At 40.3% G+C, this 17,222-nt stretch overlaps 1 protein-coding gene across 2 annotated transcripts in view; it reads left to right on the forward strand.

The window, feature by feature from the left end:
- Positions 1-16,292, forward strand: part of LOC108256588 (raftlin) — an 81,788-nt gene extending 65,496 nt beyond the window's left edge. For both annotated transcript variants that reach the window (XM_017453624.3, XM_017453623.3), the window contains exons 9-11: positions 3,417-3,520; positions 9,578-9,653; positions 10,268-16,292. In XM_017453624.3, coding sequence (XP_017309113.1) covers positions 3,417-3,520; positions 9,578-9,653; positions 10,268-10,783 — 696 coding nt within the window. In that variant the 3' untranslated portion in view covers positions 10,784-16,292. The remainder of the gene's footprint in view (positions 1-3,416; positions 3,521-9,577; positions 9,654-10,267) is intronic.
- Positions 16,293-17,222: the final 930 nt, after the last annotated feature.

Below are 17,222 nucleotides of genomic sequence, written 5' to 3' on the forward strand. Positions count from 1 at the left end.
ATTTACTAAAATCTTCTGTTGAAGGCTTTTCCTCAGGATCTTTAAGCATTCCCCCACACAGATCAAGGAAAGAAGGAATGAGGAAGGAAGAAAGTAAAGCAGGCAAGGAAGGAAGGAAGGATGGAAAGGAGAAGGAGGTAAGGGAAGTGAGTAATGGAAGGAAAGGAAGACAGAAGGAAGGAGTTGAGGAAGCAACAGATTGAAGGAAGGAATTAAGGAGAAAGGGTGTAAAGGAAGGGAGTGAGTGATGATGTGAAAGAAGGGATGGAAGGAAGGAAGGAAGGAAAGAGGACAGGAAGGAAAGGTTCACTGAATGATTTACTTTATGAACTTTCTAAATGAGTTCTACTCAGAACATTTCCTAATGGGAAGTCTTCTGTTCTAGGGTTTTTACATAGAACCTTTAAACACTTCTAGATGTAATGTTTATATTCTTCTGGGATGCTTTGTATGCTAACTGAGAAAGTATCATGCACAAAATACATTACAGTTCTGAAGGCACACGTATTAAATATCGTGCTCATGTTGTTTTGGAAAATGAAATATGTGCCGTTTTAGATATGAGACCTCAAAAGACCCAGAATATTAAATGTTGTTTGGGTTTGGCTTCAGTCTGCCATGGTTAGAGAGTAAGATACTGCTGAGTCAACAGAAATCATTTCTTTCTTTCTTTCTTTCTTTCTTTTTTTTTTTAAGGTTTCTGCTTATGTGTGCCGATGTGTAACCCAAAACGCACCACCAGGCCCAATTCCAACACAAACACATCCTCACCTTATCTCCCGTCCCTCCAGGAGCCGCTGCTGCTGCTCAGGCCAATGTAAATAAACACACCCGCGTTTAAGCTTGTGAAGTCTGCCTCAGCGTTTTCACACACCGTCCAATACAGCGATACACTCCTGTCTGGGCAAAAGGGTAAATCTACTGATGTAACTGTGGCTCCCTAAAGAGTGGCCCCATTTGATCAGTTATGAAAAACTCATGAATCATTGTTTCATCCTACACGAAATATAACCTAAAACTTTACGCTCTTATTGTAGGAACAATAAAACATTCCACTGAGTGGAGTGTAATAACTGAGCGAATAGGCAGCATATGCACTCGTTCTATAGTGACAGCTTAGACAGGGAATTGAGCGGTGGACGTAATATTTGATACGGTGAAAGGAGAAGTTTATTTAAGGAGTCTCCAGTGTTAACACATGGAGGTGAAGCTGTAACTTTAGCTCTGTGTGTGTGTGTGTCTACGTGCGAACGAATGCCGGATTGACACGCGACATGGTTTCCTTTGAGGACAGCTGCAGTTAAACCACAGTGACTTGTTGACTTGTCTGTTATCAAGACGAGTGCAGCAGCGAGCTCACTAAAACCACAGACTTTCACAAAAACAACCCTTATTCGGTGAATCCTGAGACACGAAATTTATTTTAAAACTTACATCTAATATTTCCTCTCTAATTAGCATTAACTTTAACATCTGTCCTTATAAACCCGGAGGATAATCAATCCTTTTATTTCAGGCTTATTTGGAATTCAAAGTCTTTTATAATAAACTTCAGAGGAGCTTAAAACCCAGATAGTTTTATTTAAAATCATTAATCATAGACCAGGATTGAGGTGAATTTCATTACCATCACAAATGCTTTTAATTATCTGGATTTTGCAATTTATTCCTATGAAATATGACCGCCTGAAATGGAAATGGATTATCCATGGAGAAGTAATCAAGTGTGTGTGTGTGTGTGTGTGTGTGTGTGTGTGTGTGTGTGTGTGTGTGTGTGTGTTCTGTGAAATGAGCACATATTGTAAGAATCCTTACTACACTGTTCAATCTACGACACATATACACATACACACACACAAAAACACTTCATATATACATACATATACATACATATATACACACTTATATATGTGTATATGTGTATGTGTATATATATATATATATATATATATATATATATATATATATATATATATATATATATATATCATATTATATTATATGTACATATATATGTATTGATAATTACAAAAAAGGTCCATGCCTAAGCAAATTGGCAATTAATTTTATTAAATATTCTAGTAATTCTTGCACCACTGCTGTACTGTTAAAAGGTGATGTTGTAATTAAAATACTATAACACCCTTAAAGCCACCATACTGGGTTTTATGTTTGTCCTTCCACACATTTTTATTACTTGCACTGCTCAGTTCTTTAACTTTTTTAACGTTTCTTTCCTCCGTTGAGCACCGGGCAAGTCAAATTCTTGGTAAGTAATATCTTCCTTGGACAGTGCGGATTCGGTGGCTGTTTCTTTATACCAGGAATGCAAAGACCGGACTTGTGTTCTTGGGGAGAAAAATGTTTCTGGCCGAGTTTCCTAATTAGAACAAACTCACAAGGACGCAAGAGCAGAGAAACTCCTGTAAGAGTTTGAGATGTGTCCCTTAGTGCTAGGAGCTTGCTACTTCGACAGTCTGAACACATGATGATGCTAACTTAGCTAGCTATATAAGATCAAAAGCTAATAAACTGAAAAGGAACAGGTTGCCTTGTGTGTGTGTGTGTGGGGGGGGGGGGGGGGGTTCAGTTTGTTAACAACAGAGGAATCATTGGTGTTGTTTTACTTTTCTCAATAATTGTGACCTAATTATTTCTGTATGGGAAGCAAACTTTTGCATTCTGGATTCTGTTTGACTCTGAATCGGAATCTGATTCTGAGCCTGGCTCTGAGCCTGATCCTAAGCCGGACTCTAGTACTTATTCTGAGTCACATGTTTGAACTGGACTCCAAATCGGATTCTGATTTTGATTCTTAGATTGATTCTGCCTCTAACTGCAATTCTGATTCACAGTCCGAATCTAATTTCGACTTGATTCCAATTCGAATTCTGATTTTTAAATCTGACCCTGATTATGACCATTATTCCATTGCTTTGATTTCCATTCTGACTCCAATTCTGACTTTCTCCGATTCTGAATCTTTTACTCTTATTCCAAGTCTGACTCTGATTCCGACTATTATTCTGATTTCTGACTATTGTGTTTATTCTGATTACTACTCTGACTTTGATACTGATTCTGAATCTTACTCTGATTCTGATTATTAGTCTGACTGTGACTTTGATACTGAAGACGAACCTGACTCTGATTTTTCTGTATTTGACCCTCAATCTGACTCTGATTTGGATTCTGACTCCAGCTTTGATCCCCATCCAGACTGTAAGTCTGTTCGTTGTAAGTCCGACGCTGACTCTGAGCCTGAATTTGACTCTCAGTCTGACTCGGAATCATACAATTGATTCCGACTCTGATTCGGTGTCTCTCTTCACTTCCGATTTTGATTCTGACTCTAGCTGATTTAGTTCAGACTCAAACCGGTTTCTGAATTCTGACTCGGACTCTATTTTGTACAGGGGGTCCAGGTGAAGACGGACTACATCCCTTTGCTGCAGTCTCTGGCTTCATTCGGATGGAGGCTCACCTGTGTGTTGCCCACACCCATCGTCAAGACCAACAGGTAGCTCTCTTTTCAAACACACCTTTTAGTCTGTTTTCCAGAAAACAACATACACATCCTTTACAAACCCTCCAAAAATTTTCCCAGAAAAAAAAAAATGCATGACTTGCAATCCTCACACATTACACTGGAAATGAATTCTCAGTTCCAGAGGCAGGAAATGAAATAGTCCGATAAAATGAGGCTCCGTGTGAATTGAAAAAAACTATAATTTTCAACAGCACATTCTGCCAGAGTGTGTTTTTGTCTTCTTTGTAGCCTGACAATAGTTATTCCATTGTATAGTATAATACTGTTCTCTCTCTCTCTCTCTCTCTCTCTCTCTCTCTCTCTCTCTCTCTCTCTCTCTCTGTGTGTGTGTGTGTGTGTGAGTTTAAAAAGCAAAAGTTCAAATTCCACCGCTGCACTTAAAAAAAAAACGAATATACCCAGTGCAGAAAACAGTGTAATTCTTATATAATACGATAATGTGAGCATCGTGCCCTCTCCCTGTCACTCTCCTTTCCAGAGCGTCTCGCTGACATTTCCACCAGCAAATCTGAAAAACAATTTACAAAATCTCTCGTCGTGGCTTAAAAGAAAGACCATAGTGAGGTTGGATCGATTAGTAACTCATCTGCCTCGCTTTAAAGAAAGGTCACAGACTGTTTGCTTCAAACGTAGACGCTCTGCCACGACAGAGCGACGCTGAACGTCTCGTTGAATATCTGAAGGGTTTCCATTATCCCGATCGTTGAAATGTCTATTAAGAAGTTGACGTCGCTCGTGTCTTAAGTTCTTGTTTACAAATTTGAAGGCTGCTTATAAGATCAAATCAAGGCATTAATATGCTATAGGGAAAAACGACAATCCATTGCTGTCAACCCCCTAAATTAGAAGCCACATAATTAGTTCAATGGAGTCAACTGGTGTGCAATTAAAGTGTCATGTGACATCAATATACATGCACTTGCGATTGTACTTAACATACTTAAACAAAGAGCGTCATGAAGACCAGCGAGCTATCAAAACCATTCATTCATTATTTAAAAATAGAAAGAACATGGCACGACCACGACTCTGTCTAGACGAGCCCGTCCATCAACCGTCCAAGAGCGGATTAGCCAGAGACGCAAGGCTAATTCTAAACAAGACGCTACCACCACCATGCTTCACTCTAGAACTGGTGTTCTCAGGCTGGTGAGCAGGGATGGGTTCCGTTTTTTTTTTTTTTTTTTTTTTTGCTTTTCCAGGGCAATTTTCATACAAATATCACCCTTACAAATCGAGAATAAAGTTGTACGCATAGGAAAAATAATTGAGTTGTAAATTGTCTATATTTAACGTTGGTTGTTTCTTGGTTGTTTTTTTTAATTTCTATTTCAGTTGTTTGGTACGGATTGATTTCTACGGTTTGTACAGGACTGCCACATGTCTCCTCCTTAACGCCGGGTTTTCCTCAGTAATTAATATATTAAGCAAGAAACCCATGTTTTATATCCGTCATACTGTATCGATTCTGCAAAGCTCTTTATTATCACCCTCTCCTAAAACACCTCAGTCGTTCTTACGTCACATCCGAAACATTGCTAATTAGCGCCGTACCGGAAATATACAAATATCTTTTTTTTTTTTTTTTAATGATATAAATGTTTAAATAAACGTCTCATTTTTTCCTCAAGGTCACGAAGAGGTTCTAAGCTCGTGCAGTCGATAAGACACGTAACACGTCGACGTCCGTGATATGAGAATTGCCCAGAAATACCGTTTTCTCAGGTTTTTACCTGGCGTGTTTCATTTTAAAAATGTAGTCTGCTATGTTTGCATTACTGATGTAGATATTTCCGACTAGCTTTTCAATATATAGTGTCAGAGCCATATATTGTACGAGTCAAACTGCTGAAGCCCTTCAGATGAAGTTCAAGATTAAACCATAAGTCATGTTGTTTTGACACGTCGACAGATCTGGAGCTGCAGGGTGATGGACGATTTGCCGCAGTGGCGTCTCTTCCTGCCGAACAGCTCAAGAGAGCTAGTGTGGAGCTCAGGCCTAGTTAATAGACTTAATTGGGGATTTATATACAATATTGTGTGTTACACATTGGGGGGCACATTTAAGGCTTCATATCGTTCATGTAAGGGCGTGTGAATGAGAATCAGAATACTATTTTGAGTGTCGTAAATGTCTTCTCGTTTCCTGTTGGAAGAACCCGCCTGTCTCCCCAAGGGCTGTTCCAATAGTTTATCAGCTCAAGACAAGTTTATGACTTACGTCCTTGGAGCGACGAGGGGTCAAGACAACCTTAGAAGTGACCTTAGAAGGAACTGTTGTTTTATTTTTATTTTTTTTAAAATGCCCTTGTTAAAGCACCAACAAAATGTTACCAGGCATAACTTACAAGCTAATTACCATGCTGCCTGGTTAGCAAGCTAATGTGTCGCTGTACATACTTAAAAGGGCGGAAAACTGTACAAATAACCAAGGAAAGTGCTTTGACTACATCGTGCGTGCTGCCAAGGTGAAGTGTCCTTCAGTAGGAAAGCGATGTAGGTGATGACACTTCAGAGTAAAGAGGGAAGTTGACATGGGTCCGTTAAGAACCACAGTGGAACCACTGTTTGACACGGATCCCAGATTTTCCAACAGTTGTGTCAAGATAGAGTTCTCTCCAGTGCGATCTAAACTCGAATGAACGCTCTATGAGTACATTTGACAGCTGTGAAATTTAGGGCTCTGTTTTTGCCAAGTGCTTGTGCGGTGCTAAATTTAAGAGTCATCGTATTCAGTTGATTTTTATTTATTTTTTATTTTTTCATTCTCATTTTGAATGAACGGTGAACATATTGTAAATGTTAACGTCACTCCCAGGATTCACAGACCCTCCGAATTCAGGACAGTACGTAGCGACTCTTTTAGCATGTGTTTGACGCAATGGATTGTCAGTGGTGCAAATTGATGATCAGTGTAACCGTCCTTGGAAGCTTCTGGGTGTATGCGTGCACTGCACGATCCTCCATCTGTCATAAAGCCACCCGTGTTCAACTGATCCCGGAGCACTCAACCCACCCCACCCGCCACCCCCATCATCCAACCTCTGTCAAGCTTTCCTACCATTCCACTGTCTCATCTGATTAATTATGGGCCTATTTTAAACCTTACCATACGCCACGACACAACACCGGCCAATATGGCTAATTAATCAAAGCTGTCCTAGATTCATGAGATGTTTCATGCTTTGTAGTTGCATACTCTATAATGCTTGTTTACTAATTAGGGAAGTTTAATTGTCTGCTTTGACTCATCGTAAGATTTTAATGCCTTAGCGTTGTTCTGTCGTCAGTCCACGTTTCTAAATAATAAAGAACTCATTGTTATGCCTTGGGTCAAAGATTGTACACATCAGTTCATTATATTCAAAACTGCTCTAGAGGAATTTTAATTAGGTGCTTAATAAGTGTGTAATGATGAGGTGTGTGGAGGAGGTGTGGCCTATGTGCCTGGAAGGCTGAGTAAAGGAGGTGTGGCCTATATGCATGTAAAAGGAGTAAAACAGGTGTGCCTCTGGTATGTTAACAAATGAGGCACGGTCTCTCTCTGCATATCAAACGAGGCACCCTTGGTGCCTGTCAGTCTGAAAAAAGGAGGTGTGGCCTCTGTCAATCTCAGTGAAGGTGTGGCCTCTGCATCTCAAAGAGGGAGGTACGGTTTATGTGGCTGTCAGTGTCTGCATTGGAGACATGCTCTAGAGCAATGTAGGCATAGGCTAGAATGAAGGGGGTGTGGCTTAGAGTATATGAGGTGTGGCCTAGAGTGAATGAGGTGTGGCCTGGTGTAAAGGGGGTGTGGCTTAGATTGAATGAGGTGTAGTCTAGAATAAAGGAGGTGTGGCCTACAGTGAATGAGGCGAGGCTTGAGTGAATGAGTTGTAGTCTAGAATGAAGGGGGTGTGGCCTCAAATGAATGAGGTGTAGTCTAGAATGAAGGAGGTGTGGCTTATAGTGAATGAGGTAAAGTCTAGAATGAAGAAGGCATGGCTTAGTAAGGATGCATAGCATAGTGTGAAGGAGGTGTGGCCTAGAGTGAAAGCCGTGTGGCCTGGAGTGATGGAAACATTGCCCCTTATCAAGAAGAAATGGAGTAGAGTATTTTTTACAATGCATTAAATATTAAATTATATTATCGTATTGTATCAAATCGAAACGTCTCTAAATCATATGATATTAAGTCTGCTGCTTTAAATGTGTCTTTCATATGTAACCCAGTGATAATGTATAGTATCATCTCGTGAAGAGAGATGCATAGCCCATCTCTTTCATTTTGGCGTCTGTATGAATTATGAGTTTGCAGCATGGACAGAAAGGATGAAGTCGTTTACATTTTAATAGGGTGAGCCCTTTCTTACCCAGAGTCCTATTTTCCCTCTTTGATTTCGAAGCAGGAAGATTAAACATCAGGCATGAAGGAAAAAGGAAACGCGACGGAACGGGTGTGGGGGCGGGGTCGTTGGGTAACGGGGGGTAAACGAGGCATTCGGTGTTGATTGCCAGCTCGTGCCACAGATCTGAGGCCTATTTGATGTCAGCAAAATCTCACCGGCCGAGTCGCACCGTGGGGTGTGCATGCCGCTGTGCGAAGGTGAGGTGGAGGGTTTTTTTTTTTTTGTTCAAGGCTTGACCACATTAGGGACCCTCTAAGTGCTTTACTGCACAGGGTTCGAGCAAGGAGGCAGGGGGTGAATGAGAGGAGGTTCAAATGAAGGGAGAGAGAGTGTGGGAGTGTGTGTTGGGAGGGAATGAAGGAGAAAGGGGGGAAATGGGGGAGGGAGAGGTGGGAACGAGGGAGTATGAGGGAGATGAAGAATGTTTAGAAAAACAAGTCGGCCTCCTCGGAGGATTCCAAACCTTATTTGAAGTGTGTGTGTAGATACACACAGATCGAATGTGTGTGTGTGTGTGTGTGTGTGTGTGTGTGTGTGTGTGTGTGTGTGTACTCTTGGACTGTACTTCTCTTGAGGATTTATATGAGTTTATATGACTTTTATATGAGTTGAGAAACTCGGAGCACCCCGCTGCTCAGGGCTCAAACTTAGCTCATCTTTACTTCTTTTTCCCCCCACAAATATCCCATAATGACGGAAAGAGAGAAAAGGGAATCTTGCTCACAGGGAAAGAGTGTGTCTTTTCCTTGTGCATGTCTACCAGCTTGTTTTCTTTCGCATTAGGCTCATAAGGAAAATCCACATGCTTCTACTGTTGTATTCTGGCTTGTTTTGCAACACTGAAAATCTGAACATATGGCAAGCTGTTGAGCGTTTAATAATAATACTGAAAATATGTCACGGTAAAAAAAATGTCAAAAAAAATCAAATCAACTGAGCTGTAGTGTGTGCGCTACAAGAATTTCTTAAGGCAATGATTAGATGGTCAGATGGGCACCATTAGGGTTGGAGCTAAAATCTTCAGGAAGGTAGATCTCCAGGAACAGGGTTGGTGACCACTGGTATATAGTGTATACGTATGTATATATACATTATACGTATAACATACTGTATATACAAGTTGTAGCATTGGTGTGTTGTTGTTGTTATTTTGCCAATCAGCAAACAGACAGGATGATAACAAGGAAATTGTTATCCCATTTGAACCCATTTTACACATAAGACAGTTGATCATATTGAATTCTTACTGCAATACTGAATAACAAAACAGCCACTAACCTATAATATAGCATACACACTACCTATTGGCGTGGAGTGCTACTGATTTTATAACACCGCATATCATCCAGATGAGCAAAACTGGTCGAAACTCGTCCGAACCCTTGTCTCGGAATATTAAACCTTTAAACGTCTTCGCTTATTGAAGGTGTAGCAGACGAAAACGGATCGGAATGGCGTAGAGACTTCTGAAAGAGAACGCCGTTATATGTAAATATTCCTAACGAGCGTTCAGCCTAGAAGCGTGTCAATCACAGAACCTCGGCTAATGTCTTTTTCTTTGTTCATTTTCCTCTCTTTCTTTCTTTTGTGTGTGTGTGTGTGTGTGTGTTTTTTTTTTATTTTCTTTTATTTTCTCAAGTGACGGAAGTGTGTCCACCAAGCAAATTGTGTTCTTCCAGAGACCAACACTGCCACTCAAGAGGAGACACTCCAAGGTGCCAAACTTCTTGGTTCATGTCGTTTTGCACACACACAGTTTTTACTCAGCTCCAATAACTTTCCTCTACAGAATAATCCGAATGCTGCCCAAACATTCGGAGCGCTGGCTAACGTACACCAGGGTGCAAAAGTAATTAATTAATGGCATTTGTTTCAGTGTTAATTAGTTCTGGTTGAGTACATACAATATTATTATAACCCTATTGGCAGTGGACTTGTGTCCATGTGAATGTACAACAGCACCAGGGGTAAATCCTGTGCCACTAGATAGCGATCCGAGTTGAATAGATTTAACCCTGATAAATTTCCACCACTCACCCCAGAACCTATGACCGTGCCTATAGACTGCTCACATCTCTATATGTAAGGAATAAAACACTTCAGGATGTTATTATTGAGTTAACAGCATGTCATGAAGTGTTACAGTGGCTTTTATAGAACGGCATGTCATACTTTTTATCCATTCGTGGTGACATTTAATGCTGTAGAACGTCTGAAACAAGTTAGCTCCTGTCATCACTTAATCAACACCTTAGTCGAGAGCTTCTCACCACCTCTTCTGATTGAACGTTAAATGTATTTGACTTAACTGCGACATGTCACCTTCCAGAAAATCATCTTCAGAGCCCGAAAGAACTCCAGCAAGAACTCGGTGAAAGACACGCTGAAAAACAAGAAGAAGAAGAACGCAACGGAGAAGGAGCTGGACAATCAGAAGATCCAGGATGGAGTGGGGAAGGAGGGCAAAGAGAACACGGAGACGGCAAATGAGAATAACGGCGAAAACGAAGGAGGAGACGACGACGGGACGGACGGAGAGGCGACGCCGAAAGAGCGAGCCGACCTGGAGGAAAGGGATGAGAATGCCGAGCAGGTGGAGGCGGAAGTGAGGGGAGAGATGGATGGAAAGAAATCGACGAACGGGAAGCGAGACGAGGGAGACGATGAGATAGAGACACTTTCTGATGTGAAAAATGGAGAGATGGAAGGTGAAGAGGTGAAGAAAAGCGGAGAGGAAACCTACCATCTGCATAATGGCTTCGACGAGCAAGAGACATCGACCAATGAGGCGCAAGAAGAAAACAGCATCCCTGTGGTGGACATCGATTCAGCCAATCAGGAGTAAGGATTTTGTTAATCCCACCTCTGCAGCTGTGAATGTCACATAAAAACCTCGTCTGTTCTCATTAATCTGCGCTGAACGCTTTTAAACCGGGGTGAAAATAAACGTTCATCGCTGCATCTGAGGTTGTTTTTTTTTTTGTTTTTTTTATCAGTATAAGCACTGGATTTTAAGACCACATGAGGATATGTATGATGTATATAAGGAGCTCCAGACCGGACACTTTTTTCTTCACCTTGCTCTCAACTTGTTCAAAATCGACTAAGCTCCAGATGCATCCAGTGGATTTAAATAACACGAGGAATGGCCGAGACCATTTTTGCGAAAGGCAATCTGTTCTGAAGAAGACATCGTCACCTCCTTTTGTTTACATGTCTGAATATGAACGCTGAGTTGACAGTTTACAAAGTTCGGCAACTTTCTAGCCACAACCAGTGACCAGTTTATCAGGTCTTTACCTTATAGGACACTTTGTATGTATGTACACGGGAATACACCCTGTATGGGACACCAATCGAGAACCAAATATTACCGACATCCATTAAATCACCAGTAAACCATATTCTATTGCACCGTCAGAAACCATTAGACTTTGTAGGACATCCATTAGAGAACTATAAACCCATCGAATGCACCTAGGACCAGTCAGTGTCCCCAAGGACTGTTTATATTGTGATATCTGGTATGATGAACCATTAAAAACCATTATGTCCCATTACAACCCATGAGGAACCAACCGAATCTTGACCAGCCACACTCTACCCTGTTTATCAATGGATCAACAAAAGTTCCAGATGCAGTATTACTGAGGTGGTCTTTTGGTGATCCCACTGAATTGATAAACCGGCTAGAGAAATCCATTAGGAAACCATAAAACAATCAAATGCACACAGATCCAGTCACTGCCCCTCCGACTCAATACTAGAACCATTTACGTTGTGATATTTAGTATTTTGTGGTATTATGAACCATTACGGTGCACCAGAAACCAGCAGAAACCTGACCACTCCCAGTCTACCCTGTTGGTGGTTTGTGGTATTACAAACCATTGCAAAGCATTACAAATCACCAGAAACTTACAGCAACCCAGCCAGCCTCACTCCACCCCATTAATCAACGAAAAAGAGATCACCAAAAGACCATCTCTGACCAGATATTACTTAGGTTCCCCTCTTTGGTGATCCCACTGAATTGATAAACGGGGTAGGAAACCAATGCATTAGAAAACCATAAAACCATCAAATGCACCTACTACCAGTTACTGGTCCCTTGGTTCAAAACTAGGACCATTTACATTGTGAAAATTTAGTATTTTGTGGTATTACAAACCACCAGAGACCAACAGAATTTAGCCAGTCCTACTCTCCTCCATTTTTCAATGGAAAGACATCACCACAGGACCACCTCTGACCAGATATTACTTAAAAATAGTCATATTTTTCATATGTAAATGAGCTGCCATGAGTGTATTAGGCACGTCTGTGGTAGCTGTACCTGATCAAATGGATGTTCGTTGTAGCTAAACTGCAGATGTACCTGATAAACTGGCACCTCAGTATATACGGTTACACTCCCACAATGCACAGTGAGCAGAACAATGTTTTGAGCTGTCAGCATTAGAGGAACATTTTGATGCCAGCCGAAAGAAGTGTTTCATATTTAGAGACAATCTGCGCTGACTCTGCAACAGAGGGGCTTTTTTTTTTTCTTTTTCGTTTGGTGTATTTCTGGCTCACCAAGGTAATGAATGTCAAAATCCCCCGAAGTCTGCACAATCTCCAGAAACCAAAACGAACAGCTCTCAAGAGCATGACAGACAAATGAGGTCCTAAGCCTCTCTACCACAAAGCAACTGTTACCACGCGAGCAGCGAAACATCCATTTCCAGGCACCGAATCTACACTGTCTGTGACCTTTGGAGCATCACAGGATAAGGACGCACCTATTAGCTGAATGTCATGACCGCTCATTTATTTGTAACGAGCGACGGGAGTTTCGTCCAACTCTCGGTCCATAATTCATTTTAACGCTCCGACAGCAGATGTACGCTGTCATACGACTCGCCGCGTGAATTTCTGTCCGTGTTTTAAAGATGTTACGATTTCAAAAGAAGAGCTCTCGTCAAGGGCGTTTGAAGCCGACGCGGCGCTCCTGCCAGTCGCGGCTGAGGGGATTATGATGAAAAACGACAGGGAGAAATATTTGAGTGATCACATGATGCTGACTGTAACTTCCCGGACAAAGATTAAGCTCGGGAGTCGAAACGATTTTCCACGGAGAATCACCAGTGACGCTACCGATTAGCACAAGACTTAATCTGTGCTCGGGAAACTGGCCAAGCGAGTGTTTTTAATGCCAGTAATTCGGTGTGGTGAGGGGAACCGAATAACAGATAAATGCGTGTGGATTGTGGGCTGGTGCTGTTTACCCGCAGTAATTTATCCTGGCTCCTTGTGTCCTGCGGTTCAGCGTTCCTTTCCACGTTTGCTTCGTTTCTCTTGAGATGTGATGCGTTTCATTTTTATACTTTCCAGACTGACTTTTCGAATAAGCTGAGGAGCGATATGAGGTATAGCGTATACACAAGGGTTAAAGACGAAAAGGAATTGCGCTGTCATATAGTATCATATCAGTGTTCAATACTGAAGATAAACAATATACTTTAATCGGAGGAAAAGATTTAAAAAATAAATAAATAAATAAATAAAATAAAATAAAAAAAACATGCTTACAAGAATTTTTAGAGAAAAAAAAAATTGAATTATACCAGCAGTGATCATGCTTTTCTGGTTGTTTATAACTCTTACATCAGTTCCATACATCATCGACGTATTAAAGTATAGCTAAGAATGTGCCTTATACAGTACAGAGATGGACAAATTGCTAGCCCAGGTTTTGTTATTTTGTATCCATCCTGCCCCCGTGGGCAAGTACGTCGAAAAGAAAACAAATCCTATTTCTTATTGCCTTTCTTAAAACAAACGTCTTCATTTGCTATCTAGCTAAGTTGAAATATAATCACTATAGCTGCTGTAAGTATAGTCCGCACTACTCCTTCCGAATCCCACCACCTGCTGCGCTACACACTTCATCCGAGGCACGATCTGGTCATGTTAACCCTTTACTGCCGTACGGCAACAATTCATTTATGTACAATTTTTTTGACAGGCAACAATACAAAACTACTGTTTTTCTTATGTAGCTGGAAATCGTGGGCTTAAACTTTGACATCACAACAAAATAATAAGTCACCATCCATCCACGTACATTTTACACCTGTAATTCCTTTCTAGAAGATATCACTTTTACATATTTATTAGTGGGCGAAACAAACTCCGCCACTCATTTTGACTAGATGATCCTTTCCACCATTACACAGTGCTGCCATACGGCAACAATTTACCAACTACAAACGGCAACATTTTTTATTTTATTTTTTTTTAATTAAAACATAGTTTTATTCCTTGAGCTAATTCAAGTAATACAAATCCACAAAAAAAAAAAAAAAGTATATTTTTTCCGTAATTTGTAATAATTCATTCACTAGAGGGTTAAACATACTGAGAGAAAGTAAAGACGCTAGAAAACGCGAATAAGATCTTCCCAAGATCTTTAAACCACTAATGACTTGCTGACATTTTGTCGAGTGAGCAAACACAACGTGCGACATTAGAAAATTTGTTAGAAGAGGGTGATAATCATGTGCATTTAACCTTTTCATTAAAATACACTAAACTCAGCTAAGTCTTACAAAAATAATGTCGTTATATTATGCTAGCTGCCTCTATTTATTCGAGTCAATTTGGTTTCTGGGCAACGACAACATTGGAGTTTATCTTATGGGTTTATGGGATTTCTCCATCTCTGCTTATGATTTTTTTTTTTTTGCGTTTCAAAAAGAATACATTTGTAGAAGAAGTATCCCAATGTCTAATATAAAGCGATTTTTTTTTTTTTTACAGTTTTGAAAACCCTATTTCGTCTTTGACCCATAAATAAATATAAAGTTTGATACATTCCGTATCAACGTAAATAAAGCAAAGACACGCGTTTCGTTTAAACGATGCTAAGTGACCTTTTTTCTTGTGTCTTGTGATGGAGCAGCGTAGCTCTGTGGGCTACGTTTTCTCATCGTTACGTGATGCCGTTATTGTCTCTCACGATGTTTATTATTCCCGAACAGAAAAGAAAAACATTCTGTAGTCATCTTAGTCGTTTTATCTGCTCATCCTCAGCTTTTTTTTTTTTAATACTGAAGTGATAATTGTTACGCTCTTCTGACAGGTGGTTAATTGTTCTCTGTGTTCCGCTGCTGTCTCGTCTGCCGCGTGTGTAATTCAGGTTGTCTGTCATACACTTTGTCTGTAGTGCTGAGATAAGATTCGTTAATGTCGATTAGCAGTCAGGTTTAGAGCGCTCTGTGAATCGTGACTACCTGAAAGGGCCTTAACCAAAATCCGCCGTTGCTTCGTAGATGCTGGACGTCAAACGGGACGAACGTGTTTAGACGATAAATGGTTTGTGTCTGCTCTGTGTTTAACATACATACCGCCTCCAGTGTTTTGTCATTTGTTATGCGTACACGAATACAGCCGTGACGCCGCCGGCTGCTTTCCGTAAAGGCGCATTACCGTCTCGGTCGATTCGTCCGCCTGCATGAAGACAGAAAGAATGAAAAAAACAAGCGTAGGAGACGAAGCATAGTGACATTTACCCCCGCTGCAGCTAATGGACTACTCGACCCCCGTCTGGAATGTTCTTGCCCCTCGTGGACAGAGCTAATATGCACTTTGCTCGTTTTTACACAACCTTTTCATGTGTCAAAAACTGCAGCGGTGCAGAGAGAGGTCATTACGCATAATAACCCATGGTTCCTTCAGTCCATTTCCTGTTTGCTTTGTTTCCTGGTGTTAAAAGGGGACCAAGGCAGAAAGGTCATGGGTGGTTTTGTCTGCTTCTTCTGGCCTCTTTATGGGGAGGAAAAAAAAAAAAAAAAAAAAAAAAGACATGAGTCTTTAAAAAAAATAAAAATAAATAAATAGATAGATAAATAAAAGTTGCATTTTGGAGGTTGTTTGCTTTTTTAAAAATATATATATATAATTAATATTATTGTTGTCCGATAATTGTTGTCCAGCCATTTGTATAGCATTATCTCCATAAGAGCAGCCTGTAAATAATTGGACATGATGACGTTGTTGTTGTTGTTTTTTTTTGTTTGTTTCTGACACTGGATTTGTAAAATTATAACGACTATGAGATTAAAGTGTAGACTGTCGGCTTTAATTAAAATAATGGAATTTTATCTACATTAGGTGTGAGATCGGTAATTAGTCAGCTTCTTTTTGCATCCGCTGTGGACCTAAATAACAAAAACAGCGTCAGCGTCCAAGTATTTACAGTCTGCGTCGTGTGTTAATGTCCTCTGTACAATTTGTATAATATAAATATGATTTATTTTGGTTTGTGTTTGAGTAATTCTGACATAAATATTCTAAATATGCTTATTGTACCCGGTTGTTGTGTCCTCATTTATGATTAAAATTGGCCTTCTGTAAGTAAAATGTGCTTGCTAGCTAGGTAAGTAAAAGTAATATTTAGTTCAGGAGTGATTCATCTTTTTATACGAGTCGCTAAGGTGAGTGAATCAGTTTCGTTCACTGAATCATTCCGTTCTTTGAGTTGCGACTGAACTATGATAAACTAAAGCACTGCATTTCCAAACAACTTCCATTATCAAACAATGCTGTTAAGTATCCTACGTTTCTGTTATATCTATATCTATTGTTTTACACATCTAGGCATTGCTTAAGTTGTATTATGACCTCTCTGATTCAGCGAATCGATTTTTGAGTCAGTAATGACCAACAATTGGTCCTGTATTGTGCAGTGAATCGGTGTTGAGTCAGCGAATCCTTTCGGTCATAGCCGAGATTTGCTCCGATCATATTCCGCTAATCAGTGAATCTTCTTTCTCATGACTGAGATTCTTTCATATCGCATTCAACGAATCAGTGTTTGAGTTAGTGATTCATTTTGATCATGACCGTGATTCACTTAACTGATTCAGTGAATCAGTGTTCAGTCAGTGATTCTTTTTGGTCACTAAAGAGACTCGCTCCTACTGCATTCAACAAATCAGTGTTTGATTCGGTGAATCTTCACAGTCATGACCAAGATTCAGTTGTCCCTCATTCAGTATTTGAATAGGTGTTTGAGACAGTGAATCCTTTCTGTCGTCACTGAGTTTTGCTTCTGTCTCTTTCAGAGAATCAGTGTTTGAGTTACTGAATCTTCTCCGTCATGACCGCAATTTGCTTTCATTGAGTTCAACAACTCACTGGTGGAGTCAGTGAATCAAGGGTATAACCATGGTATGGACATTGGGGGGGGGGGTCCAACGAACTCGGCAGGAGGATATGCAAGTGAATATAATGTTAAT

Source organism: Ictalurus punctatus, chromosome 23, assembly GCF_001660625.3.
Source record: "Ictalurus punctatus breed USDA103 chromosome 23, Coco_2.0, whole genome shotgun sequence".
Classification (NCBI taxonomy): Eukaryota; Metazoa; Chordata; class Actinopteri; order Siluriformes; family Ictaluridae; genus Ictalurus; species Ictalurus punctatus.